The sequence below is a fragment of the Anser cygnoides genome, chromosome 2 (assembly GCF_040182565.1).
Source record: "Anser cygnoides isolate HZ-2024a breed goose chromosome 2, Taihu_goose_T2T_genome, whole genome shotgun sequence".
NCBI classification, from domain to species: domain Eukaryota; kingdom Metazoa; phylum Chordata; class Aves; order Anseriformes; family Anatidae; genus Anser; species Anser cygnoides.
Window position 1 is genome coordinate 66053272 of NC_089874.1, and position 27222 is coordinate 66080493.

The following is a 27222-nucleotide window of genomic DNA, read 5'->3' on the forward strand; positions in this document are numbered from 1 at the left end:
AGACATCCTGAAGAGATCATCAAGGAGGACACAACAAGAATCTGGGGAATAACTTATCACCTGGGATGGTGATAAAGAGCATGGGCACAAGGAAATTGGCCCAATAAAGTGGGAACATGCTTGAGAACTCAAGAGGTTTTTTAAGAATATTAGGAACGTGGTCAGCTCTTGGCTGTCCCAGGAGGATGGTAGAAATGAACAGCATCTCTTGGTTTCCTGAAGTGGTGGTGTCATCATAGAATCATCACAGAATCGCAGAATGGGCAGGGTTGGAAGGGACCTCTGAAGATCATCTAGTCCAACATCCTTGCTGAGAAGGATCACCTAGAGCACGTTGCACAGGATGGCATCCAGGCGGGTTTTGAATATCTCCAGAGAAGGAGACTCCACAACCTCTCTGGGCAACCTGTGCCAGTGCTCTGTCACCCTCACAGTAAAGACGTGCCCCCTCATATTGAGCCGGAACCTCCTGTGCTTCAGTTTGTGCCCGTTGCCTCTCGTTCTGTTGCTGGGCGCTACTGAAAAGAGACCGGCTCCATCCTCTCGACACCCTCCCCTTAGATATTTATACACATCTGGGGGACGAGATGCTGGAGAGCAGCCCCGCAGAGAGGGATCTGGGGGTTATGGTTGATAGCAAGCTGAATGTGAGCCAGCAGTGTGCCCTGGCAGCCAGGAGGTCCAACTGTATCCTGGGGTGCATCAAGCACAGCACTGCTAGTCAGTCGAGGGAAGTGATTGTCCCGCTCTACTCTGTGCTGGTGCGGCCTCATCTGGAGTACTGTGTGCAGCTCTGGGCACCACAGTACAAAAGGGACATAAAACTGGTGGAGAGTGCCCAGAGAAGGGCTATTAAGATGGTGAAGGGCCTAAAGGGGAAGACATATGAGGAGTGGCTGAGGTCACTTGGCCTGTTCAGCCTGGAAAAGAGGAGGCTGAGGGGAGACCTCATCATGGTCTACAGCTTCCTCACGAGGGGGAGTGGTGGAGCAGGTGCCGATCAGTTCTCCTTAGTGACCAGTGACAGGACCCAAGGGAATGGTGTCAAGCTGTGACAGGGGACATTCAGGCTGGATATGAGGAAGAGGTTCTTCACTGAGATGGTGGTCACACGCTGGAACAGGCTTCCCCGTGACGTGGCCACGGTACCAAGCCTGTCAGAGTTTAAGAACCAGTTGGATTGTGTGCTCACAGTCATTTGGTCTGAATTTTGGGATAGACCTGTGTGGAGCCAGGAGTTGAATTCAATGATCCTTATGGGTCCCTTCCAACTCAGGACATTCTATTCTATGATTCTTTGACTTCTATTCTATTCTACATTAATGAGGTCTCCCCTCGGTCTTCTCTTTTCCAGGCTAAAGAGGTCTGGCTCTCTCAGCCTGTCCTCATATGATAGGTGCCCCAGTCCTCTCATCATGTTCATAGCCTTCCTCTGGACTTGCTCCAGTAGTTCAGTGTCCCTCTTGTACTGGTGAGCCCTGTACAAAAGTACTGGGTGTACCAGTAGCTACTGGGAGTATTAGTAGCATGTTGTTCCTTTGCATGGACAGAACTCAATCAAAGGTTTTTGAGAGCACGTGAACTCTGAAGATGTTTCTGTGGAAAAGAAGTGTGTCTGTCCTCCAGATGTGAAAGGTCAGTAATCTAACTGTGAGCTTACTGGCCTGCATTGCACTCTTCCTGAGTTACTTGTAGGTGAGAAGTGCAGTATAGGTTTATGTGACTATGTCGCTTCAGTGGGATCTTCTCATCCTCTTTCCTTTTTTTTTTTTTCTTTTGTAATGCAATGAAACCCAGAGGTTTGCAGCATGCTTGCTATTCTCACCTCGTCTGTGGTATTGTTCCTCTGCCTTTTTCTAATGTTGGGGTAAGAAAGCTCCATGACCAAAATCTGACGGAAAAAGTGAAACTTTCTACATTGTGTTATAGTTGAAATGTAGTGTTTCTGAAGGTCAGTTAGCGTTTGAGTTTATCTAGAAATCGTAGCTCTTCACATAGTCTCACAAATTGCTCAATGTAGTGTTTTTTTTCAGTGCATATGGAAAAAAAAGTTCACCTTAATTTTTGTTAAACTGCTTCTAAGCATTTCTCTTGCTCACTGTGCAGTAGTTTAGGCTTGCGACTAAGAATTGTAGAGACTGTAATGGCTAGAAGTGAAACTGATATTTAAAACAGTAGTTCTTCAATACTCATTTTCTTTAAATTAGCAATTTACAACAGTAGTTGGGATTGTAGTGCTCACTGCACAGGTCTTAATAGCTTTTGGTGTGTTTTTTTTTATTTATTAACTGTTTGGATGCCATGCTTGCTGACTAGATTGTATGAAGGCCAACCTGAGCATGGTATCTCCTCCTGGATGCCATACCTAAGAGGAGGTATGTTCTGTGCTTTGCCTGTGCATGTGAAAGATGCAATCATATGACTACAGAGTCCTGATGACTATGTGCCAAGTGTATTATATTCAAATATTTTTTTAAGAGTTAAGGAAGCAGCTGAGGAAAGGTTTTATGAAGCTTTCTGGGTGTATTTTACTCAACCAAACTGTTTCTTGTTGTGGCAGTGTTTTGGTCAAAACCTAATATTTATTGTAATGTGTATGTTTGTTTCCTCACAGAGGTTTTGAGTGGAGACTTCCAGCAAACTTTGTGAATATGAACTCATAACTTGGCAAAAAGCTGCCTACAACCCATTTTTTAGTTCTTTGAAAAGAAATATGTTTATTTTTTTTATTTCTTTGAACAAGTGATGATTCTTTTAAAAACATTTTCTTTTTTTCTGTTTCATAGATCATTTTCTTGTCAGTCTCGTAATAAATTATACGAAATCTTTTACTTTTGTCTGTACTGAAAATAGAGTTTCCAAGGGATGGATTCAGGGAATTTCATGAAAACCTAATGAGGTACTGTGCGGTACACCGTGTAGGTGTTATTCTCACTGTCTTTTTTAAGCTTTCTGGAGTTTTCAGCTACAAACCTATATAATTGACCCTTTTCATCTTAGTTGTTTTCAAGCCTCAAGCCTGTTGTAAACTTCTTTCCATATATCTATGTAAATATTTTTTCTTTGTTTTCCTTCTGCTAGCTTATCACTTTTTCAGTGTATTTCTAAATAAAGTTGTCCTTGCTAATGTCCTTAAACATCTGTGCACGTGTGTGTGCACGTACACAAACACACCGTTACTAAGCTGGTTTTTCATATATTACAGTCCTTTTGTTGATCTCTCCTTATGGTGACATCAGCATTTGGATCTGGTTCTTGTTCCTTTTGGTTAGAGGTTTGAGGTTTGCAACTTAACTGAAATGAACAAAGTTTTTTTTTTTTTTTTGATATTAGAGTGATTGGCCATTGCATGGTGTCCTAGTCTTGCTGTTGTACCTACTTGGATGTGATGGTGTTTAAAGTAACATGTAAATTTAAACAGGTCTTAAGGAGGTACCTATGTTTGGCTGCTTAACTTGGTTATCGGATGGCTGATGTTTGGTTCAAACCTCAGAAGCCATCAGATTGTCCTGAGCTTTTGTAGGGGGTTGGTATGAGCAAAATGTTGCACATCTCCTAAGTAATGACGGGTTACAAAGTTGTGTGGTTAGTGTCCCTTTTCTTTACCTTGGATAATCAGGTGCCAGTGTATTGCTGGGCTGCTTCTGGGGCAGTGTTTGCCACAAACCTGGAGTTAGATTCAAAGTACATTTTCTTTTCTTTGTTTGTTTTAATAAGCATGCTGTGTGGGTTGAAAATAGCTTGTCTCTTCCTGTTGGCTAAAAATGATAGGCTTGGCCTGTTGTATCAAAAAATGCTGAAAATTTCGTGAATGAGTAGGTTAATCTTGTGACCGAAGTGATATTCTTGGATGGAGTATTTATGGTCCAAACTTCCAATTGTAGTAAAGCCACAGTGACCCATTAAATGTGACACTGATTCAATGTACATGTTTTCCCTCTGGCTGATTTTGCAGTAGCCAGCTCACATCTTCACTGTGACTCCATTTGAAGCTGTTAAATTTAGTTCATTTCTCCAGTGTTTGTGTGTAGCATGGCTATTGTATGCAAATGTTTCATTTGTTTTTCTGGGTTGTTTTCTATTGAGCTTCTGAGTATGTTTACTGACAAGTTTGAGTTTATATCTTGCTTCTGCCTAGGATTTTTTTTATTAAAGAGAATGAACATGTTCTAGGAAGAATTTCTCTTCACTTCTGTTCTGGTGGTGGTGGTGTCTGATGTTTTTCTCCATTCACTTGCTTTTATATAATACCTAGGCCAGAGCAGTTAGATTTGTCAGTGCTTGAAGGGGAGCAAGGCTGCACAAGTTGCATGTTTCATCAAATTAATTTTTCTGTTTAGTTTCTTCTCAGCTTTGACTTCCATCCCAGCTTTTCAGTTTAGTTGGTTTTGTTACATGTACCAAAAATGCAAATAGAGGAACTCCTAAACTCTATCTTGAAATGATGCTACATGTCTGTCAGTGTTAATATAAGCATATCAAGTGTGTAATGACATTGTTGAACATACCAGGCTTTACAGAAAGAAGGAACTAAGAGGTTTTGGGGTTTTTAGTTTTTTGCGTTTGTTTGTTTGTTTTTGGAGGGGCGCAACTTCCTAATTTCACAAGCAGCTTTGGCATTGGCATTCTATCACTGAAGTTTCAACCTTCATAAGTGATGAGGCTTTGAGCCAAAAATTATGTTGACAGCTTAGAACAAAACTTTGAATATGTCAAAGCCAATGCAGTGTGCATCATTCAAGTACTTCTTCCATTAATGAAAAGCGAGTGTTTTGCAGGGTGAGATGCTCTTCCAGAAAGGCAGAAAGAGTCTGTGATTTAAGGGAATTAGGCTGTTGGCCTTCCTCGGAATGGGAAGCAGCCCAACTGAAGTGCAGAAATCCAAGGGGTTAAGGGCAGCAAGTCAGTTCTACCGGCATCTGGCTGGTGTTTTACTTCTTGGGGCACATGAAGCCGAGCTGTTTTCTATGTAAGGTGACAGCTTGGTTACTTGACAAGAATCTGAGGCGTTCCCAGATGACCTTGGTAGCTGTAAACTGCAGTTCAGTTCTCTTTAAAATAGCAATTTTGCAGTCTGAAGTCATCATCTGTTAAGTTTTGAATTTATAGGCTGATCCTGGATCTTGGGTCTGTTTTCTGTAGCTAGACTTACTTAAATAGGAAATCAGTGGTCTGAAGGCAGTTTCTGGAATGTTTGTGGGGCACTTTCCAGAAGGGACTAACAAGCATTGTGTTAAAATGAAGAACTGTAAAACAAACCGCTGCTGAAAAATATTGTAATTATCACATAAGCAGTTGGTGGTACTTGATAAGCTCAAATGGCACAGACTTGAGCAAGAAATACATGAACAGGAATAGATTGCACACGTGCATTGATTATTATTGCTGCCTTTATCCACATTGCCCCTATTTTCAGGAGAGAATTAATGTTTTATATTCAAAAGCAAGTTAGGGAACCATATGTTTTCGAAGCAACTGAAATCTCATTAGTTCCGACGTTTGGATCATACTGCCATGTATCTCTTCTTATCTAAGATTTGTGGGTTTTTTTTTTGTTGTTGTTCCTGAACATTACTAGCTTGTGGTATAACAAAAAGTTGTGTTGTTTTTACTGTGGTTGAAAGGTTATCTAGGACCTGGTTTTTGCCCATCAGACCAACAGTTCATCAGGTTAAAGGATTTTGAAGTGTTGTCCCAGATGTAATGGGACTTGTATTCTCTTGGAATAGCCCAATTTTTGTTAAAAATGAGGTAATTTCAGGAGTGTTCTGAAATTCTTATGGATGGTTGACCTGTGATACACTATTCTGGTAAAGAGCTGGTTGAATCTTCCTTTATAAATATCTCCTCATTTATAAGTATCTTCTCAGACTCTGTGATAGAAATCTATAATCCATTCAGTTTGTGTCTGTATTATTCTGTTAACTTGCCTTCACATCTACATCATCTTCCCATGAGGAGACTTTGTTCAAGTTTATCCTGCAGAGTTAAAAGGGAGATACAGATTTTCTGAGTAAACTTTTTTGTTTGTCTTGAAAGTCTGCAATTCTTTTACCATCTGTTCATGCTTGATGAAGGTATGAGAAAGTTTACTGTCTGTTTCCTGTTATTTTTTCTTCACTGATCTCCTTACTAACTATTTACATCATCCATTGATGAATAAGTTTTTTTTGTTTTGTTTTTCTTTTGTTTTGATACCCCCAGAAAATACTTTACATGACAACTAACAGCCTGTCAAAGAGGCCTTTGAGCAATTCAAGTAATACCTGAAGTAAAAATACCATTGTCTTCATGTAGGATGGCACAAGTCAAAGAGAGAAGGGACTTTTCAAAGCATCTGTGAATGACCCTGCCTCTGATCATCAAATTGCTTAGGTTAATTTTACTTAATGACCTGCAGAGAGGTTAGTGCAGCATAAAGCACAGTGTTCAGTTTAAATGTAGTCACTACTGTTTGTAGCCAGTTTATGAGCTTTAGGGAAACCCTAAAGACGTCAGACCTCGAAGAGCATAACCTTGCATGCTATACCACATCCACTCCTATATGTAGATTTCTGGATCAATAAGGATAGCTTTTTACATTCATTTGTTCTGTAAAGCCATGATGAAATTTTTCCGTTTGTAGCCTGGGATGTTCAGAGTACATAAAACTTTTATTTGAATGATTATTTCAAGGTTGTGTTTTGTCTCTTAGTTCTTCCCAAGCAACTGAAGCTTAAAAAAAATAAAACTGCGGGGAAAAGTATTCTATTTGTCATTTTGCAAAATCCATCGATATATGCTTCAAATTTACTCCTTGTGCAAAACCAGGTAGAATTTGATCAAACAATGCATGTTACTTATTAATTCCATTAGCAGGCTAAGGCAGTCTAGTAGTTGGGAAACTAAATCTGTGCCCATTTCTTGTGGGGGAATAAACACTGTCCTTCTAAAGTAGTTCTCACTCAGTACACTTTGATCCTTTTACCTAAAGTTTTTGCACTGTTTAATAGTGAGGTTGTTCAATGATTAAATATTTTTAGTGACTGATTGGAAACGAATGAGATGAGACTGGATAATCAGGCCAGATTTTAGTCTTAACTATCCCTTGAATGGGAACAAATTGCTTTGAATTATCGTAGCTATTTCAGTCTATACAGCATGTAAAAGGATGTGGGTTTTATATACTGTATATGCTCTTAGACTGTGGTTTGAAGGAGGATGGTGTGTGTTCAAATTTGTAGTTCACTGTGAATTTATCTGCTTTGGTTGACTTATGTCAAATGGCAAGCATTCAGATAACAATAAAATAAAACTAACTCGGGAAGTGCTTTATGAATTTTGCAGATACTCAGGCTATTTGAAGTTCTACTCAAAAAAAATCAGCCTCTGCTTAAAATAACAAAAACATTTATTCTTCAACTACAAAACATTTTTGTACATCTGTCTAGTTAGAAAGGAGCTGAGACCTACAAGTTCAAAAAATAAACTGTACTGTGTAATGAATAGGGAGGTACAAGGCTCTGTGTGTGTATGCATTTGCCCCTGGTTTTGTTGATCTTTTTAAATTTTATCAGTCTACTTTTTTGGGGGGTGTGGGAGGAGTAAAAATAAACTTAATTTTGTGGTAGAAGTAACTGGCTTTTGACCCAGTGCGAAGTGCTGCATTTATCTTCTCTAATGCCTATTATTAAATTGTGTTGGGTGGCTGACTGAGACCAGGCAAGCATACAGACAGCAGGAGATACGTAAAAAGTACAGAAAATCAAAAGGAGAATTAGCATTATGACAGCAGTTGAAATCATGGCATGGTACTAAGTGTTTGCTTAATCAAAGTTTAAATAGTATTATTTCAGATAGAAACTATGTTTAATTAAATTTCATTTAATGGTAGTTCTTATGTGAATGACACTGATTTCAATATGCAGAGTGCTAATACCTTTGTCAATATAGCTCATTTTAATAAGGAAGAGATTTTATAATTAATGAATAAAACTAGTTGATTATCCTATTCTATTTTTAAACCAATATGTTGCTGTATTCATTTTTATGCTGTTGGAAAGCAGGGCAAGAAAAACTTCCTCATTACTGGTAAGAAAGACGAGCTAATGGCAGAAATAGAGGAATTCTTCTGCTTATTCAAATAACCTTATGTTTATTGTGTATTTACCAGTTTCCCTGACTGACTGCTGCTGTATGCTTAAAAGAAAGTCATGAATGTTCAATATGATCTATATTCAAATGGTTTATTAAAAACAAAATAATAATAATAATAAACAACCACAATTCACTTAAATGTTGTTTTGTTGTGTTCTTTTCTTGCTTGAATGTTTGTAAGTGATGTAGTTTGGATATAACTTTCTAGGGTTAGGTTATCTTCAACTTGCTGAATTGAAAAATAAGCATTAGGCTTAGGACCCTAGCCTTTAAATTATGAATTTATACTGCATTTTGTCTTTTGGGGAGACATTTCATAACTTGTTCATATTTCATAACCTGAAGAATTTCATGTTCTTCATACTGGTGCTTTATGGAGTGCGCCCTCTTGAAGTCCCCCTTTCTCCCCAGGTAAGTCGTTAAAGGCTTAATGTGCATTTTCATCCAGACACCCAGTTGTATAAACTTTTAATTCTTTAGAACCACCTTTGCTATCCCGTTAATAATAGAAGTGGCAGGTGTTTTTTTTTTTGCGTTTTGTTGTTGCTTTTTGTAGGGCAAAATAAAACTTAATAAGAAGAAAGCTGTTTGGTACTTTGCTCCAGCTATTGGGGGCTAGACCTTTGCAGAAGAGAGCCTGTATTTTCTAGGGAAAAAAAAGTCGCACATTCTTAAAAGCTGCTTGCTTTCTTCAGGTAGACGTTGATCTAACAATGCTAGCTATCAACATTCTTCAGATCAAGTTTGAGACTGCCTTTTATTGGATAAGAATTTGAGAGCCTCTAGCACTGTAAACTCTACAGAGAAGATAGAAAATGAACATTGACACAATTAAAAATACTGCAGATTGTGGTGTCTTTTAGAGAGGTGGGTGTGTATGCCAAATTTAGGTTGTCAGTGCCTGTTATATATATCCTGTGAACTTTCCCACGAAGTATCATTTTTTTAAAATTCCTGTTCTTTCCTGCAAGTGTTTTCTGGTGCACATACCAGTACATTATATTATTACATTATTATCTGAGTGACATGAACGCCTCAATAAGTGCTACTGATTTATTCTATTTTTTTTATGAGGAGGGATAAATAAATAGCTGCTCTTGCTTATAATGAACTGTAATCGCAATTAGCTAAGATATTATTACTATTTTGGCTTTTTATATGAAGCATCCTCATAGCTGAGTTTTATGATAGGATTTGTTACATCAAAAGCAAAAGGATTCAAAAAACTCAGCTGGCTTTTCAGGATACAGCGAAAAGCTTTTAAATTAGGTATATTTAAAAAAAAAAAAAAAGAAGCAATTATTTTGGCAATTCTTATTGTCCAGCTAAGAAAACAGTACTATAACCAAAAAAACTATCATTGTATCTGTAGAGGATCACTTATGACTGGTCTGCTAAACTTTGTCTTGATTATGTTTATGCTTCTGAGAGTGGAAGTTCAAGAGCCATATCTTCACTTGCCTTGCTACCTGTTCTGCTCAAGCTGCTGTGCCATAGCACTAGTGTTGAGTGTATTTAGCATCCTTTCATGTCCAGAGATCTTGTTTCTGAGTGTAGCTTATTGTTGATGTACTTTGGACTCCTTCCGGAAGGCTTTTTATTGCTCAGTATTCAAAAACATCTTCATCTATTTCTACGTTTTGTAACAAAGTGACTGCATATGCCAGAACATATGTATAGCTTCAAATCTATCTGCTTCTAGAAGCAAGCAAAAGCTACTGTTCTTGAAGCTATTCTGGGATAAAGGGAGTATTTTCCCACCTGGGCGTAGCAAATCCTCAAAGAGAAGGTGAAAACTGAAGACTAAGGCAACTTTATGTATTGCTACTTAGCTTTGACATACAGTAAATTTTGATTTGCAAAAATAATTAGCAATTAAGTTCTTGTGGTTAAAATGTTTTAAAAATAACAAAGTGACTGGGCTAGGTAGTGCTGGCACGTGCTGCCGTCAGCTGCAATGCCACAATTCAGGTTTGGTGCTGGGGGAAGGAATATTCCTTATCTCTGTGAACAAAGGTGAATTTCTGTTCAGCCTTCTCCAGTGTACCTCAAAAGGGTCTCTGCAATACCCTCCTGCCCACCAGATTTCTGTCCTTTCCAGCTTGCTGGTTCTCACCATGTTGAGATCTTTCTGGAAGGTGACTGAAGTCCTTGCAGACGAGGATATGACAATGTGCTGGAATCATGCAGCTGAGTGAAGTAGAGGTGGCATTCAGCATTTCCTCCAAAGATCAGAAAAAGAATCTGCCACTTAACACCATTTATTTCCAAGCAGATCTGTTGTGGGAGACTTCTTGTCTGATGGACTGTGTCTAGTGGGTACCGTGCCGAGGACATTGTGCATAGATACTCTATTCAGAATAAATTCAATTGCTGATGTTCTGCTTAAGCTTTTGGAATTAGTCTATATAATTCATCATGGATGCCCTTTTACAAGTGTATGTTCCTCTCCGTAGCTCTTTAAGAGATTTCTTGTGTTGTGCTTCATGTGAGCTCATTGTGTGTTTCCTCTCGAAGGCTTAAACGTGTGAGTTTGGTCCTGCCCTTGGTGTATTCAGAGTATCGCTAAATGCATTCTGTAGCCATCTGGGTGACTTATTTCGGTCTTCTGTGAGTCATGTCTAACAGACATGCACCATAAAGGGTAGGTGCAAAATTAGTTCTTCCACAGATGTGGTGGTCCATTTCCTCACTCATGGTCTGAATCATGCCCTGGGTATATTGAATATTCTCAATTCTGAAGGGTTTTATTTTTTTTCCTTTCTCCTTGTGCTTTGTTGAAAAGCTGGGTCAGTTGTCTAGCTTGAAAGAAGAGGGTTTAGCATAACATTTTCATCTGAAGTCTCCATTTAAACCTCTAGATCATAACAAATTAGCTGCATCCAGAACAGCAGAATATGCTGCTTTTCTTTTTGAAGTCTAGTATTGCTGAAAAGAATACAAAAGATACGTTTAAGCTGTTCCCAAGCTCTTTGCCTTCTCCATCTGTTTTGGGACATATAATTTCACTCTTTAAGTTATAGAGTGTAGGGATTTGGAATTCTTATTTTTTAAAAACAAAACTTGGATATAGAGATTGTCTATAAAATTACAGGGAAAGCTTTGAATGTATGAAGAAGAAAAAAGTTTCCAGCAAAGTACAAGTTTCACTAAAATGGAATCAAATTTTACCTTTTTAGTTTGTATTGAAGTTGCTGTGTTCTGCTGTTTTTGAAATGTGCTTTTTTCTTTTTACTATCTTTCTATATCCTGTTGGCTATACATGAGTTCATTTATAGTTACTGTGACTTGTTCTGTGTTGATAACTTAACTACTCAAAACTTGTTGTAACTACTCTAGCTTGCCTTTCAGAACAGCCTGCTTAATCTCTCTGTTCTAAGCTTGCTAATCAGTCGTTAGCATTGATCATAAATCAAAACTAAGCACTGTTTGTGTAAGCTATGAATAGTATGGATTAATAGAGCTTTCTGTCGAGTTAAATACATGTTTTTCTTGGCACTTTGAGGATACATGAAATATAGTTGTTGAGTGTTGATCCTTGGTTAAGTGCACTGAAGCTCTGAAATAGTGTTTCATCTGTGCTTTGGGTTGAACAGTGCTCTTGGAAAAGGAGCAAGTAAAAGGAAAAGATGAGAGCAACTTTAAAACTTCACTGCTGTGTGGTTTGGCGTTTCTGTTTGCTTTGTTTTTAGTTTTACGTAAAAGTTGTATGCTGCTTGTTTTTTATGAAATCTTAGGAGGTCTGGTGCATAACAGCATGTGTCAGAGAGGAGTGTGTTTGCTACATCTATACTAGGCCATCCTTTCTTCTCGTAACTGTGGGGACAGAGATGGCATAAAGTTCCCATCACTCCCCTTTGATCTAAGTTCATTTTCTTTGCAAGTGTATGTGCATGTCGTACAAAATATTATTCAAGGTAGTCTAACCATATTCTGCAGCTTGTTGTTCTCTGGGTGAATGGACTAATGTTAGAACTGCAAATGTATTCAGTGGGTTATGAAATGGTATGAAACCACAGATTTGAGAGTAGGAGTATGGTTGAAAAATTGCATAGCTTTACATAGGCTATTTCAGGTTTGCTTTCTTGGGTAGGATTCTTGCATAGAAGGTTAAGAGAACTAATTTCTAGTCCCTGTTTGATAGTGGAGTCAACTCTTTGCTCCCAGTAATTACCTCCCACTTCCAAGGCACCAACATTAATGGATTTCTTTCAGATTGGACCCTGTAAGCAGGAGTGTCTTCACTGTCCTGCGTGAATCCTGCTGCCTTGGTTGGCAAACCACCACTGTGGTCACGGAGAAAATGACTCTTGGTTTGACGAAGGCTGCTTCATTCTGAAGGGAACGAGGACTAGAAAGCACTGCTCTGCTGTATTTGAAACACCTTCTGCACTTAAAGGGTGAGAGAGTTAAAAGACCAACAGGCTCTGTGTAAGGAAGCTGGAGTTCAAAAGAATTAATACAGACCTATATGAAATATAAGGAAAAAACTGTTATGGGTTCGTTCCTCTCTTGGTTGAATAAAAGCTTACTTCCTCACTCCTTTCCGTGGGTGTGGGAAGAGAGACCCTTCAGTTTTGAGGAAAGAGGAGAAGAGAAGTATGTTTCCTTTCTGGATTGACCCATAAATGCGTGCCTGTACCATTGGATCGTGTATCCAGGAAAAAATCGTTTAGATAACTGAGGCTGGCAGTGATCATGCAAAAGAGCCCCGTGAGACTGGGGGAATATTCTGCATTCAGATTTTAAAATCAGTGCTTTTATAGTTCAACTCGAACTCGGGACTGCAGATGTCTGCATAAAATATCAGTCCTGTTTTCCCCATACCTATTGTCTGACACCAGTGAATTTGTTCTTCCTTATGGGCAGAAGGCTACGTGCTCATGCTGCTGGTTGCCAGTTCCTTTTCCTCCGTCCCTCTCTGGATAACACTGGGACCTCTTGAGGAATTTCAAGAGGTACCAAAGATCAGGAATCTCACGAAGGTATATGCTTTTAATGAAATTTGTATAGGATTGTGTGCCTTTCTGTCTGGAGGACAGTATAAATGAGCTTTTTTTATTCTATGCTTTGTGTTGGTTAGCTGGTTAGTTAGCACAATTGTTACTGGCTAGCAAGTCATGCTTGTGTTTCTGGTTTGGGCAGATAGCATGCTAGCTGCCTGCATCTACAATGGAGTTTTAGCTCTAATCCCAACTTGTTTTGGAAGAGAAGCTCCCAGTTGTTCCCATTTACTGGGCTTTCCCACATGATGGGGTAGACTTGCAGCATAAGAACTGCATTTCTTTCAGATGAACGAAATTAGGAGATTGTGTCCAGGATGCCTGCAGCAGGTTCTAGCTGCTGGCCCATCGGTTTGAGGTATGTGCCAAGGGCACTTCTCAGTCCGAGAGAGACGGGCAAGAGGGCTGAAGGAGGAAGCTGCTGCAGTAATTGTCTTTAGGAAGCGATGGTGACTGGTGTCTGGGAGATCAGGATTGGTTCTGCCAGTTACAGAACAACTCCTACAGTAATAATGCACGAATCTAGATGCTTTTGTTACTATAGACTTGCAATAAAGCCCATCTTGACTCTTTAGAAATGATAGGAATTTTTCTTATTGTAGCTGTTGTTCTTGTGAAAGTGTAAACTTGGCCTTAGGTGCAGTGAAATCTTGTTTAACTCCAGTAGTATGAATTATTATGGAAATTTTGCAATGTTTGGCTTTTCTTGTATGGAGAAAGTAGTTTACATTTGCTGTTAAGTTATGCTGATTTCTTTAAAAGGAGAAAGAAGCAAGGCACTATGTGTCTAGTAGCACATTTTAGAAGCCTGGAGTTTTTACATGTAGAAATGCTGAAAGAATCCATAAAAGCACATCATGAATTTAAATGCAGGCTGTAAGCTCTAACTTAAACATTTCAAGTAAAACACCATTTTAGTGTTATTTTATAATGTTAAAGTGTAAGTCTACGTCTTGAAAAGCAGAAATTTGCAGAATGGAGGAGAGGAGAATTGGGCATAAATTAGCGTTCCTGAGAAGTTACTGTGCATCTTTGTTCTCTTTCATGTATATTGCGCTGAGGGGCCTGTACACCAAGTTGAGGTAAGAGCTATGGGTTCTTTCAAAGAGCGTTACCATTTGATGCTCTTCTGTAGCATTTAGGTCTAAAGCAATCATGAGTGCACACCTGGCCTGGCACAACTTGGTGTTGAGTGTTCATGACATGACAGTAAAAGGTGGTTCTACTTTTCTACTTTTTTTTTTTCCTTTTTCCCCACCACTGTACTTAACTGAAGGAAGACACATCCTGCAGCCTGATTGGCTGTCTGCCATCATTTCATGTAATTCTGCATCAGCATCATTAAATTGAATTAGCCAGAGTAATTCTGAACATTCTTAGATTACTTTGTCAACTGTTGCAAACTTGCCAGTAGTAAAAAGCTTCAAGCTTGTCGGTCTTAATTCTGTAAACGTCAAGATGTTTAGCATAGAGAGAGCGGTCGAGGATCTGCAGTAGGCCTGCTGAGTTTGCTTTTTCCTAATGAGGAAATTGGCAGGAAGATCCATTTCCTCTTTGATGGATTGAGAGTTTCTAATGCTATTTTTCTCTGCTTGTTCCCACATGTGACATGGTCAGTTAAGTATGAAGGAACATATGGATGAGGTGCTTCCAAACGTGTGCTGAATAGAGGCCGATAGAGCTGTATTGATCTGCAAGGAAATTGAGCCTAATAGGAAAAAGAAACCAGTGAAAGTCTTTAAAGTCTGCTTGGTAATGAAGATGTAACCAAATTTGTTGTGCTCCTGTACAAGTGCTGTGAAGTCAACTTGCCTTTGAGTAAATCTGACCTGATTTGAGATCATAAACTTAATGACAGAGAACATCTTATGTCTGCTTTCAGAAGCACTAGAGCTGAAAATGTCCTTTGTTTCTTCCTTTGCTGTAGGCATTACTGTTGTCTGATCGCTTTAAAGATGTTAATGTAGAGCTTTATGGGCTATTTATTATTTGAAAAACAAAGAAATCTGAACTTCGGGACTGGAAGTAGCCATCCAGGTCACTTTACTCCGTCTCCTTCACTCCTGGTGACTAGCCCTTTTAGTCATTGCAGTGAAGTCTGTAAAATGGAAGAAAATAATCCCCCACAAAAAAAACTTTTTTTTTTTTCTTTTCCCGAGATATCTTCAGTAGAACTGGTACAAGGACTTCAGGATTGGAAAGTTAAAATACTTTACTGTTAAAGAAATGTTTCAACTTAAGTCTCTAATTGAATACTCTTAAATAGTTCCTTTCAGAATCATAGGTAAGTATGTTTTAGGAACTTTTTTTGACCAAGGAATGTATTACCTTTATGTTCAGGCCTTCAGGATGGTTTTAAGTACTAGAAATGGCACAGCTCATGCTCATGATGTCAGGAGGGGAAGCCCTCAAATATAAGAAGAGGCAGGAGCCTGCATCTTTTATTTACCCTTTTTGAGGGGGGTAAGGGCAGGAAGAGACTCCTTTTGCAGTAATTAGGATGTTAGCTGGTAGAGAAGGATTTTTTTCTTTTTAATTTCTGAAATTGCCTGTCCAGGCAAAAGAAGTATAGCACCCTGACAGGTGCTGCTGCTCGAGGGGTGGGGAGGGTATTGGGAAATGTAGCTCTGGTAGAAAAAGTAGCAAGTCATGCCCAATTAGGAGTAACTTTGGTTGGTCATTTTAGTACCTGAATTATCTCTGGAGCAATTTAGGCCTATAATCCTGTAATTTAAATGAACCATTATTGAAGATGAGTTTCTAAGAGTCTCTTTTTACTTAGAAGGAAAGACGGTGTTTTGGAGGGTGGTAGTGACAACCTTGATGATTTTATTTTACAGTGTAGACGAATTTAGAACAGACTGTAAAAAGTAGTTAACTTGCAATGCATAATGTAAAGAGGAAGCTTGTTATGGTTGCTTACAGTGAGTTTATTTTTGGAACAAAGATTCTTGGGAGAGCAAAGGCCTTATTGATGTATTTTATAATGCAGACATTTCTGCTGAAGTCTGAATCTTGCCTAAAACCATTTTCCACAGCTTTCTGATTGATTTTTCTCTGGGACTGTTTGACTTCAATGTAATTGGGTGCTGGGGGTGACTGCTGCCACTTTCCCCGTGTAACAGCCAATTTAGGACTCTGCCCTTGCTTTCAGAATAGCTCCTCTGCATGGCTTTGGTGCCAGCAAGCTCTGGTCTAAGCAGCATAGACTGGGGGTGCCTTTGCATATCTATTATTTTTAGATCCAGCAAGCAGCTTGCTTCTCAATTCTATTCAAACTTCCTTGTGCTTTTCAAAAGCTTTCCAACTTTCTCTTCTCCAAGTTCCTCTAATTTTTGTTGATTCTGGTGTGTGTGTGTCTGTATGCTTATGTATCTTCTGATGCAGACTGATGTTTGAGATGCCTTATGGTGCAATAAGACTGCTGAATCTGTTGGATTCTTCATTTTCTTGCCCTTTTCCTTAGGAGGTTTCATTCAGACCTTCATTTAAGTGATCTTGGTTTGGGGCTGTTGTCTTGCCTTTGTTTTTGAGAATGGAGTTCCCAATAACACTATGGATATGCAAGTACAGAAACTTGCCTTGTTTTCTTCCGTGTAGTAAGTTCCAACAATAAACGACACTATTGGAACTGTAAAAGTTTTGTTTTGTTTTCCATTTTACAAGAATGCTGTACTACACAATGAGCTCTTCCAGTCATAGCATTTAGAAATAGCTAGGAAGAATCCAGAATTGCATCTTTCTTTTCGAATATATTAGAATCAATGCAAGTTCCTTGGCAGCCATTGCCTTGGCCATGGCTCTGTTTTGCAGTTTGTTACCTCTCATCTGGTTGCCTTTAAAAAAAACAAACAAACAAAACTATTGATACCGGTGGATCTCTTTGACATGGCTCTTTTTCTGCCAACCAATGTGATGTGGCAGACTGTCTCTTTCTAGTCCTCCTTCTATAGTTTTATTGTTGGTGGGTCTGTAATGTGACTAGCATAAAGTTACCAGTGGAAAATAGCTAGAGCTGCTGTCTCCAAGATCACTGGTTCCTTTGAGAGATTTCCCATCGGAACATGGCAAGGATGATTAGCGTCACAGAAGGTAATGGATAAAACACTATATAGAAAAAATACTTTTTATGTGGTACTAGAGTCAGCATTAGACTTGTTTATTTCAAGATTTGTGTTCTCTCATTTGTCTAGCCTTTCAGTAATCACACCCCTTCAAAAAACTAAAATTTAAGAGGATATTTCCGTTTCAGTATCATGTACTTGTCAGCTTGTTTTTTTTTTTTTTTTTTTCCAAACCAGGTTACTGTGACTTTTAGGAAAACAAGACTTGAGTACTTTTCATTGCAATGAGGAGTTTTCTTACTTAATGAAAAACAGAACAAAGTGAAGGGGAAAAAATTAAACTGTGCGTTCCATATGTGGTCAGTCTCTTTTTGACTAGTTACTATCTGGAGCTTTTTTAAAAACTGAATCTTTTTTTTAACAGATATTGGAAATCCCTTTTCACCCCATTGGTTAATGTAGCAGGCAACCTTTTAAAGATGCTAGAAATGGAAAGTTCAGTTGCAGAGGATCTCAGTTGCATAAATAAGACTACAGAAATTATTATCTGTCATTTTTAAGTACTTGAAGAGGCATACTGGCCTCAGTGGCATTTTTGAAGCGCCGTTCTGGTTTAATTAGGAAAAACTGTGATCCAACAACAGCAACTGTTTCTTCAGGCTGTAATTCAGATTTTGACCAGCCTGCAGTCTTTGCTGCTGCTGAGACAACTAACAGTGCTTTGTCCAGATTGGATTAGCGTATGGATCCAGCTGGAGAGTTTTCTGGGAGCAGCATGGAAGGTTAAGTCTTCAGACAGTCTTTCAGAGTGACAAAAAAAAAAACAACAAAACAAACAAACAAAAAAAACACACAAAAAAAAACAAACACCAAAACACGTCAATACAGAGAACAGGTGGTATGGAGTCTGGAATTTCATTTTTTTTGGTGGTGATTCTGATTGATACAACTTTGTGATTAATCATTTGTTGCAGAAACTTGTCAAAATGAACCTTGGTTGTATTGGAATTTTGTTTGGTGTTGGCTAAAAATCTTCAGCATCAGAATTACTGCCCGTAATGTGGTGGTTGCGTTGAAGGATCTGTGTTTATGATCTCAGAGATATTTTTCCTTGAAGAATCTTCAGCCCTCTGTGGTTGAAGGAGCTGGTCATCCTAGGGATACCTTCCACATTAAAGATACTGAGTGAAGCTATGCATGAGTCAGTTTTGCCATTGAGAAATAATCCAAGGTGTTAAGTATTTAGAAATTGTACTTTGTGGACTCTGCAGCTGTCTGAAATTTTTGAGAGCTCGGGAGGAGCACAAACTGTAGCACTGCTCAGCTGAAGTCATGGATCAAAGTAGTTGCTGTTAATAAATGCATAATGTCATAGTTTGGTAACGTGCTTTTGAGTTAACTCTTCTTTTTGAAGCCTTGATTAATGCTGCTGCCTAATCCTGTGTAGGATGAAGGTAAGTCTTTGGTCCTATTTTAAAAAGAAAAACTCATCAGTTTAATGAATGATAACTTGTTTAGCATGTCTGTAGTCTTAGCTTTATAGCAGTTATTTAGTATCTTTGAAACAAAACAGTTGTTGAGTATGGAAATCTCACTTGTTTTTATTTGCAGCTGACTCTCTGAGGTTTTTATTAAATGGGGAGCTTTCAAATATGTTAAATTGTAAATAAATAGCTTCATGTTAATCAAATGTATATTCTTTAGATTTCGGTGCATCACTGAAGCTTTTCTTAATTTTTTGTAGGCTAATTAGTAAATTTCCATTTCAGTATAAACAAGTAGATGATAAAGCATTTACCTGCAAGAACTAATTTGAATAGGAATCCATTTGACTGTTACTAAGGCAAGTTCCTCAAGATGGCACAAGCTTTTACTGTGGGAGAGCAACATAAGATTTTTTTTTTCTTCAGCTCAGATTTTGAAGTTCAGATAAAATAGGAATCCATAGTGCTGTAAAGCTGTTATGCTAATATTTTGGGTTCTGCTATATGGAAATTGCTAGAATATGCTATGTACTCTTAGCCCTAAAAAAGCAAATAACTGTAAAATCCCTTGTGAAACCTAGAGACTAGAATAGCATAGATACTGCAATTGGAGATGAGGTGAGATTTTGTTGGTATTTTGTATTAGTAAGGCTAATTTAAAGGGATACTTTTACACTGTAGTAGAGGAGAAATAGCAAGATCCTTTGTATTTTAGGTCTTGGAGGTATACGCTGCTGACAAAAATTCAGAACACATCCAAAATTGCTAATTCAGAGGAAGCTAACTATTGGCAAGTATTTATTCACCACTTTTCTGCTGCATCAGTGCCAGGCATAGCAGAAACCAATAGCTGACTACTCAGCAGACATTGAGAAGGAAGAGAAGATGCCAGATATTCACTAATTTACCTCATCAGTATTTTTTTAACGTGGCATTTGACTGAATGATTTAAGAATTACACGGGAAAATATTTTAAGAATTGTTTTGTTTGTCATTTGCCTAAACTCATGGTATATAATCCTCACCTGTTCTGAATGACAAGGCAGTGACTGCCCAGTCCTGCATCCTTGGCTCCAGGCTGTCCTCACCAGTTCTCAGGAGCTCCAGGAGCAGTCCTGGACCACCTCCTGTGTCTGTTCTTTGTGCTCAGCCATGGCAGAACGTAGCAAGCATGCTAGACAGACCTTAGGGTGTAACCTTATCAGCAAGTCTATCTCTTTTCCTTTCGGCTTTCCAAATGTATGCTCCTGATGTTGGCTGCAAAAGCAGCTCAGTTTTACTCTTAAGTAATTACTAGAAAGCTAAATAGTGGTGGCAGCACTTCGGAAGGAGTGGCTTAGCATTCAAACAAAACAAATTCTTGACATATTAAGAAGGATGTAGTTCTGACAACCCAAGCCAATTCAAACCTACCTCAGCTTACATATTTCTCCTTTAGAGACAAAATACCCATTTTTATGGAATACAGTGGAAGTTATCTTATGGAAACAAAAGGATATAACCACCTCAGGTAAATGAGGTATCAAATTTGTGTATTTTGTCATGAGAAGAGGCACCAGCATATCCAGAAGAGCATCTCTCTACAACATTTTTGCTCATTGTTTTACTAGCATCAAGCCAAATATTGAAAAGCAGACATAGAATTCCCTCCATTTATCCTAATTCGCAGAGGGCATTGCCCTAATTATTCATTTTTTTTGCCCCCAAATTATATCACTAGGGTAAACTTGGGGAGTTCTGTAAGTGAGCCATCTGCATCATTCTCTTGCCACTCATGCCAGATACGAAGTGCCTTGTCCAAACACAGCTTCCTTTGTGCTGCCTGCAACAGCAAGCACTTGCAGAGACATTCAGGAGAGAAGGCATTTAGAGACAAGGTATAAGATGTTGAAAAGAACTGTGACTGTCTCTAGGAATCTCTCAGTTCAGTTCTCTGACATATTTTGTGGATTGCTTTAATAGCGGAATGTTTCACCTGGGATATTTTGAGAGCACTCAACGCTTATTTTCAATATTTTTTTTACTGTTCTTATGCGTGATTTGCAAGCAAAGAGCTAATGGAGTGTTAAGTCAAGGTGCTCTTTGTAGAATTATGTGGAAGACTTATTAATTTCCAATTGCATAAAAATCAGTTTTTTTGTGGTTTACAAATTATCTGTGATACACTAAAGCATGAGCAACAGTATCAGATGTTTCATTTTTTTGACATCCTGCCTAATGTGCTTCACCTGTCTCTCCTTTTGTTTAAGTTGCTCTGTAACACTTGTTTTTAAGTAGAAAGCAAGTAGTGCAAGCTATACTGTCCTTCAAGTGTGGGTCCTTTATCTGTACCAGGGTCTCTTTTATTCAGAAAGATTAAGAAATCCAAGTCACTTTTTTTGTTAGTATTTTCTCATCATCATGTAGATAGCTGTGTGGTTTTTTTTGCCGGAGTAATGAAGGATCCTGCTGTGACTAATTAATCTGTGGTATGTTGGTTAACATCTGCTGACTCAAGAACTAAAGGTATCTTAGAAATTACTCTATGTGCTCGAAATGCTATATAGTACATTGTTGATAGTAATGTATAGATGAAAATCTTGTGTTACCGTTGTCTTTCCCTCTCTCCTTTTTCAATTCATATAACTGGGGAATGTAATGAATTATATGCATCGCTTTGTATCTCTCCAGAGAACAAGTGCAGCTCTGCAGCTTCCTCTAGATGCATAGTTCTTCCAGACCAAGCAGTGGTATTCTCAGATGTATGTTTCTTAGCCTTAAAAAAAAAAAGGCATTCTTTAGCATCTAAACAACTTTTTTCCTCACTTTTTCATTTTGGACCAAGATATTTTTTCTTCTCTTGTGATGGCTTTGTTTTGTCTTCATTGAAGTCTGAAAATTCAAGGTACATGCTGGTTATGGACTTTAACTGCAGAAGGTTGTCGTCCTGGAGCTCTGCAGTTGCTGTCATTTTCAGTTGAATCCCTCAACCCAGTTATTTCACAGAGAGCTTGTGCATTCGGATTTTCCATGTAGGTCAGTTTTGACAACTTCTTGTTGCTTGTAATGTCTTTTAAACTGCATTGCAGTGTGACTGAAGCTTGATCAGGTGTAGGGGTTTCTTTTAACTAGCACCGAAAATGAATTGAGGTAAGCTTTGGCATGCCTGGGCTGCAGCTGCTAGCTGTGTACCTGTGATTCCATAGAGCTGGGATCCCAGCTTGCCACGCTTCAGCTGTTGGTGGTACGGGATTTGGACGGCCCAAAGGAGCGGGGTGTTCTTTCATCTGCAGTCATGGTGAGGAACTAAAACTGAAGAGAAATTTGTGATTTCAGTTCTTTGGTTTTAGTAAGCTAGAATTAAAAAAAAAAAAAATTTCCTTTCCCCTCATTATCAATTAAGTAACACGTCCTATTTTAATAGCTGCTTTGCAGACGTTGTGTATCAGGAGTACAGCCTACATAGGTAATTAGAGTAAATGTGACTTTCTTCATGAAGAGCTGTAAATTCTTTGACTTTAGTTGTCAGTGATGGCTTTGCAGAGAAGAGATCTGATTTTATATATTTATATAAATGTAAAAATCTACATTTAAATATTTGGAAACCTGTAGACCTGACTTACCTCATCTGTCTGGCCCTTACTTTCCCTCCTTTTCCCATCCCCAGCCCTCTAATACCTTAGTTAGCAGAATCACTTCTTGCCTCTCCATGGTGTGTTAGGAGTTCCAGCACAAGTAGTTGTTTAGGAGCAGGGGCCATTCGTTTTGGCAACAGCCAAAGTCTAACATGGTCAATTAAACCATTGCTTCATGGCCATTTTAATCTGTCAAGTTGTAGAAAACGAGAACTGCTTCTGCTTCGAGAGGGAATAACATTATTTGAAAAATGTTATCTTGAATCTGTTTCAGTATTCTTCTGAAGTACTCCCCTGCTTTTAATGGCTTTTCTGAATTATTTAAGTGGGATCTGTGGCCAGAACAATATGCCAAGAGTCTGTCCTCAGTTACTGCACTTAAAATTTAAATTATGCTCGAAGAAAGTTGATGAAATTGTCTCCTTGTATACTGAACGTCAAATTCTTGTTGTTGTTGACGCAGTTGCTGATAGGCAAAAGCAAATTTATAGCCAGCAGACTTCCCTGTTATGTTTTGCTAGGATCAACTCTGTGGCTCTAACAGATGTTACTTCCATAACTGGAATTAGGAGCGTAAATTACGAAATGGTGGAGCTTTGGCTTTCTTCCCTTTATAAGTGTCTGAGAATACAAAGTTGAACTATCTGCACAACTTCACGAGACACTATCCTACGTGGTACTGTAGCTACATGGGAGAAGCCACAGAGCATGGTGTTGAACCCACCCCAGCTCCCAACAGGTTTTGTTTGGTTGTCCCCATACGTTTATTGAAGTATTGCTTTGCGTTTTGTAGAGTGCCGAAGGCAGGAACTAGCCTTTGCAAAAGTTTCTAAAATCAGCCTTAAAATTAAAAGCATCTTGTAGCCTCTATTTTTTGTGGTCATCTCTAATGATGTGTGGCAGAACAGAGCATCATTCCCCCTTTGTGAGAGGCCTGCTCCATCATACCATTTTCTGTATTTTGGGCTCTTAATGCTTTATTTGCACTCAGTGCTACGTGTTAGTCTGCAGCCTCATAATGAACTTTGATTAATCGTGTAGCTTCACTTCTGTATCAAAACTAAAAACCGTACCATCAAGGCCATTGGACGTCTGCATAAAGGTGCAAGTGCTGTCATGTGCGCATACTGTGAGTTGTACAAGGATAGAAGGAGATGAAGTGCATTATTTTTGTCATCTGACAAGCTCTTTGAATCACCAGCATTAAGGTACTGGGATTATATTTTAACAAACAATGACACAAGAGTTAGAACTCATAAAATGGAAGAAATTTCATCAAAAACCTAGCTCACCTGCTAAAAATAAAATGTGGCTTGATGTAAATATTCTGTATATCTGTGTTGTTGCGAGGTGCAGCATTTTTCTGTTGCATTTGATCTCTTTGTAATAACTATCTGGGGCTGTCAAGTGCACTAAAAATCTCTGCCCCCTTGCAGCCGAGAAGAGATGTGGTGTTGAGTACCTTCCTTTGCAGAAAGCAGTAAAACATCTGCCACTTGTGGTCAACTTACTCGTGCTAAGTAGTTCTAAATACAGACTTCTTAGAATGCAGTGGAAGCTTTGAAAAACCGTGCAGTTTGTAAAGAACTTGTTTACTCTGGGACATGAGGTGTTGGCGGCTTGTCTTTAATAAACTACTGCTAGGATGGAGTTACTTTCTCTCACCCACTGCAGCTGCTAGCAGTTGATGCATCCTCTTAGTCTGTAGGTGCTAGTAGATTCACTAGTTAGTAGATACACTGAGTCTGGGTCTTCTTGGTGGGAATACCTGAAACATGCTTCTTAGGGCAATTTAACTGAAGGCTTACAAATTGTCCTACTTGGAGCTTGGGAAAGCAACTTATAACTCCAAAGTACAGATAGTATACATGGTCACATTCCCAGCTGTGTGGTTTTATGTCACAGGAAATGCTGATACAACATGCAGAGAGCACGCTGAGAATCTTCAGTATCGATTAGTTAGCTAGATCACTTGATATGTTTAATGAACTCTCATAAATCTAATTGTGTAAGTCATGCTTATGTGCCGAAGGGTTGGATTTTAGAAAAACAAGGTTCTAAAAATAGAGATCACAATAGAAAACTGATCCTGGATTTTCGGAGCTATATGATAGCCAGAAGAAGTACTGTGGTGCGTTATCAGGAAATGTAATACGTGAATGAGAAGACAGCTCTCTCCAGTAGGCGTTATTCATAAAATAACAAATAGGTATAAAGTTGGGAACTGAATTGGACTGCTTGTCCATTTCTGTACTTGCTTAAATAAGGATGGAGGAGGTAGAAAAGTTGGAGGAGGTTGGAAAGAGGCCACATTCTCAACGTGCCATAACAATGAATGGTGGAAAAAAGCAGCATCATTAAGATTTAAGGGTAACAATTCATTTCTATTACCATAGGGAGGAGATACTTGCAGCCTAAGTTCCTTTGAAGTAACAAAGTTGCAACAAGAGCTGATGGAATTTGAACAGGAGAAAAACGTGCATTGAACGCATGCAAGTTAACTGTAGATAAATTCAGTAACTGATTATCCAAAAATCCTGATCTGTGATAACTTACGAGTGATTTGGAAATGAAGATGAAAGACATATAGCTCAGCCTAAAGCAATTATTCCTGAGTTGGTGATGGAGGGGAGTGGTTTTTTTGTTTGTTGTAAATTTTATTTTTAATTTTTGGAGCAGTATTCTACCCGTTTCCATGTTTTCATTGTTCTTCAGTTGTTTATTCTTTGTACTTACTTGTTTTCATATTATTCTGGAGACTATTTTTTGTAGCTTTGCAGGCCACTCCAGCAGTTACTGGTAGTCTCTTCAGACCCAAAAATGTGTTTGAAATAGAAAAGAAAAAGCTAAATATACCTTCCTGTCTCCTTTTCTATTTTCTCACGTTATAAGTTTCCCCTTTGTAGAGGAGAAGGGAACTACTTGAGCAGTGTTTTCTTTGTTGAAGAAGAAACGTTGCTATCAACAGTTAACTTTAAATGATGTGCCATCCATATAAAGATGCTAATTGTTAACCAAAGTATGAGAAAAGCTCCAGTGTTTGGATGAACATTTAGAAACTCCTAGACTTGAGAAGAGTTGGAACTTGTGTCAGTTCTTACAGTCGGACAAAGGATTGTGTCTACAGAGTAAAAACAGCTTGAGCAAATGTGGAAATTCTGAAGCACTAATTTGCTGATAGACAAGACACAAAATAATTAAGAAAAAGAACAGTGTTTCTTCAGGAGAACTTGAAGCATATATAAAACACTTAGTGGGAGAGTGAGGGCAAGGTAAAGGCAGTCAGCAGTAGTTAGACAGGACATAGTAATTGAATGTTTGGTTTCCAATTATCCTGCAAAGTCAAAGTCAGAGTATTTTTTTTTTCGTTGTGAAATGAAACATTTTATGCTGAAACTAGAAAAGTCAGGATATTTCTAAAAATCACCTAGTGTGAATTAGGCAGCTAGATCTCGGAACATATCATGATGCATAGAGTGACTGGAGTTAGCACACTGAAATGGTGCTTTCCTGGCTTCATGGTGTGGCAGCAGTGCAAAATGTCATCAGAAGTGGTTACAGAAAATGGGAGGATGAATTTTTTGTGGATGTGTCTTTTTGTTATGTTAAGGCAAAGTAAATTCCATTTGTTTTCCCTGTTCTCTTATGTTTTGTTCATAGTGTTCATAGCCCATTGAATCCTCTGAAGCTGCAACTCAAGGTTTTCCAGTATGGAGGGAATCCTTTTAGGTGAATTTGCATTGAACAAGCTTCTATATGGGAAAAACAAAGGTTTCGCTTGTTTGTTTTTGTTTTACATTTCTAGCTAAATTCAGAATACTTGAATGTGTTTGAAGAGGCTGGCTAGACTTGTTTGAATACGCTTCAGTTCTCTAACTCTGCATCCCCTGTAGGCAGCAGAGAAACTCCTGCTTGACAGCAGTGGAAGCAGCATTTTCCCCATAGTAAAGTACCAAATGTTCCTGTTATGGGTGTTTTTTTCTACAGTTTCAGTGTAATTTTGTATTTGCTATTGCAGCCTTTTACTACCTTCATAGATGTTTAGAGCTCAAAACTGCCACCTCATCCTTGGTACTGGGTTTGGGGATACATATCTGTCCGTGCCTGGTGCTGCAGTAGTTCAGGGGCCAGCCTGTACAGAGTGCTCCAGCTGCAATAACCATCTTGGGTGAGCTGCTGGTTTTTCATTGGATCCTTTCAGAGTTCAAAATCTCCTTTCCATATGTTCAGTTTCAATGGCAACATGACAAGCAGTGTAATCTTTGGGAAAAGTGCTTGTTCTGCGTGTGTTCCACTTAAAATATTGCAGCATGTTAAGACGGGCAGTGAGCCTGACAGGGGAGAAGGAACAACTCTTTGCATATTGAAGTGGAATTGGCCACGCGAGTATTGGGCATGCTGCTGCCCATGAGTGTTTCTTCAACAGTTCAGCAGAGAGCCTTCTGTGAGATTATGGTCAACTGAAAAAGGGATGATCGATGAAAGAATATGAATTTTATAAATGACAAAATTAGAGGGGAGGCTCAGCAGGGAGGATAAATAACACCCTGGCTTATCCAGAACGATGTGTGCATTTTGAGCAGGGTGCTGAGATGAAGACACAGCTTCAGTCTGGCTGCGGAGATTAGTTTGGAAAGCTGTGTGTGTTTCAGGAGCTTCTGTCTGGTGCAAACTCAGTAGGGAAAGGCCTTTAAACTGCCGCTGACCATGCCCTGAAGATCTTGCAAGTGAAGAGCAGTGGATGTGCATCCCTTGCAAGCAAACACTTCGAGGCATAGCTCTGACATGTCTGACCATGGAGAAAGGCAGAATCGGTAATGGTAGTGGTGAGATGCCTGTCAGCAAACCCGCCCCTTCTGGCCCTGGTACAGCTGTCATTTTGGGGTTGGTGTTCCTAGCAGTGTTCTGCTGAGGTTGTTAA

At 38.8% G+C, this 27222-nt stretch overlaps 1 protein-coding gene across 4 annotated transcripts in view; it reads left to right on the forward strand.

The window, feature by feature from the left end:
* SEPTIN7 (septin 7) overlaps positions 1–27222 on the forward strand; it is a 65768-nt gene that overhangs the window by 10502 nt on the left and 28044 nt on the right. For 2 of the 4 annotated variants that reach the window (XM_066992278.1, XM_066992281.1), the window contains exon 1: positions 25997–26030. The exons of the other annotated variants lie outside the window; for them this stretch is intronic. In XM_066992278.1, coding sequence (XP_066848379.1) covers positions 26012–26030 — 19 coding nt within the window. In that variant the 5' untranslated portion in view covers positions 25997–26011. Of the gene's footprint in view, positions 1–25996; positions 26031–27222 lie in introns of those variants that run through there. 4 annotated transcript variants of the gene reach the window in all.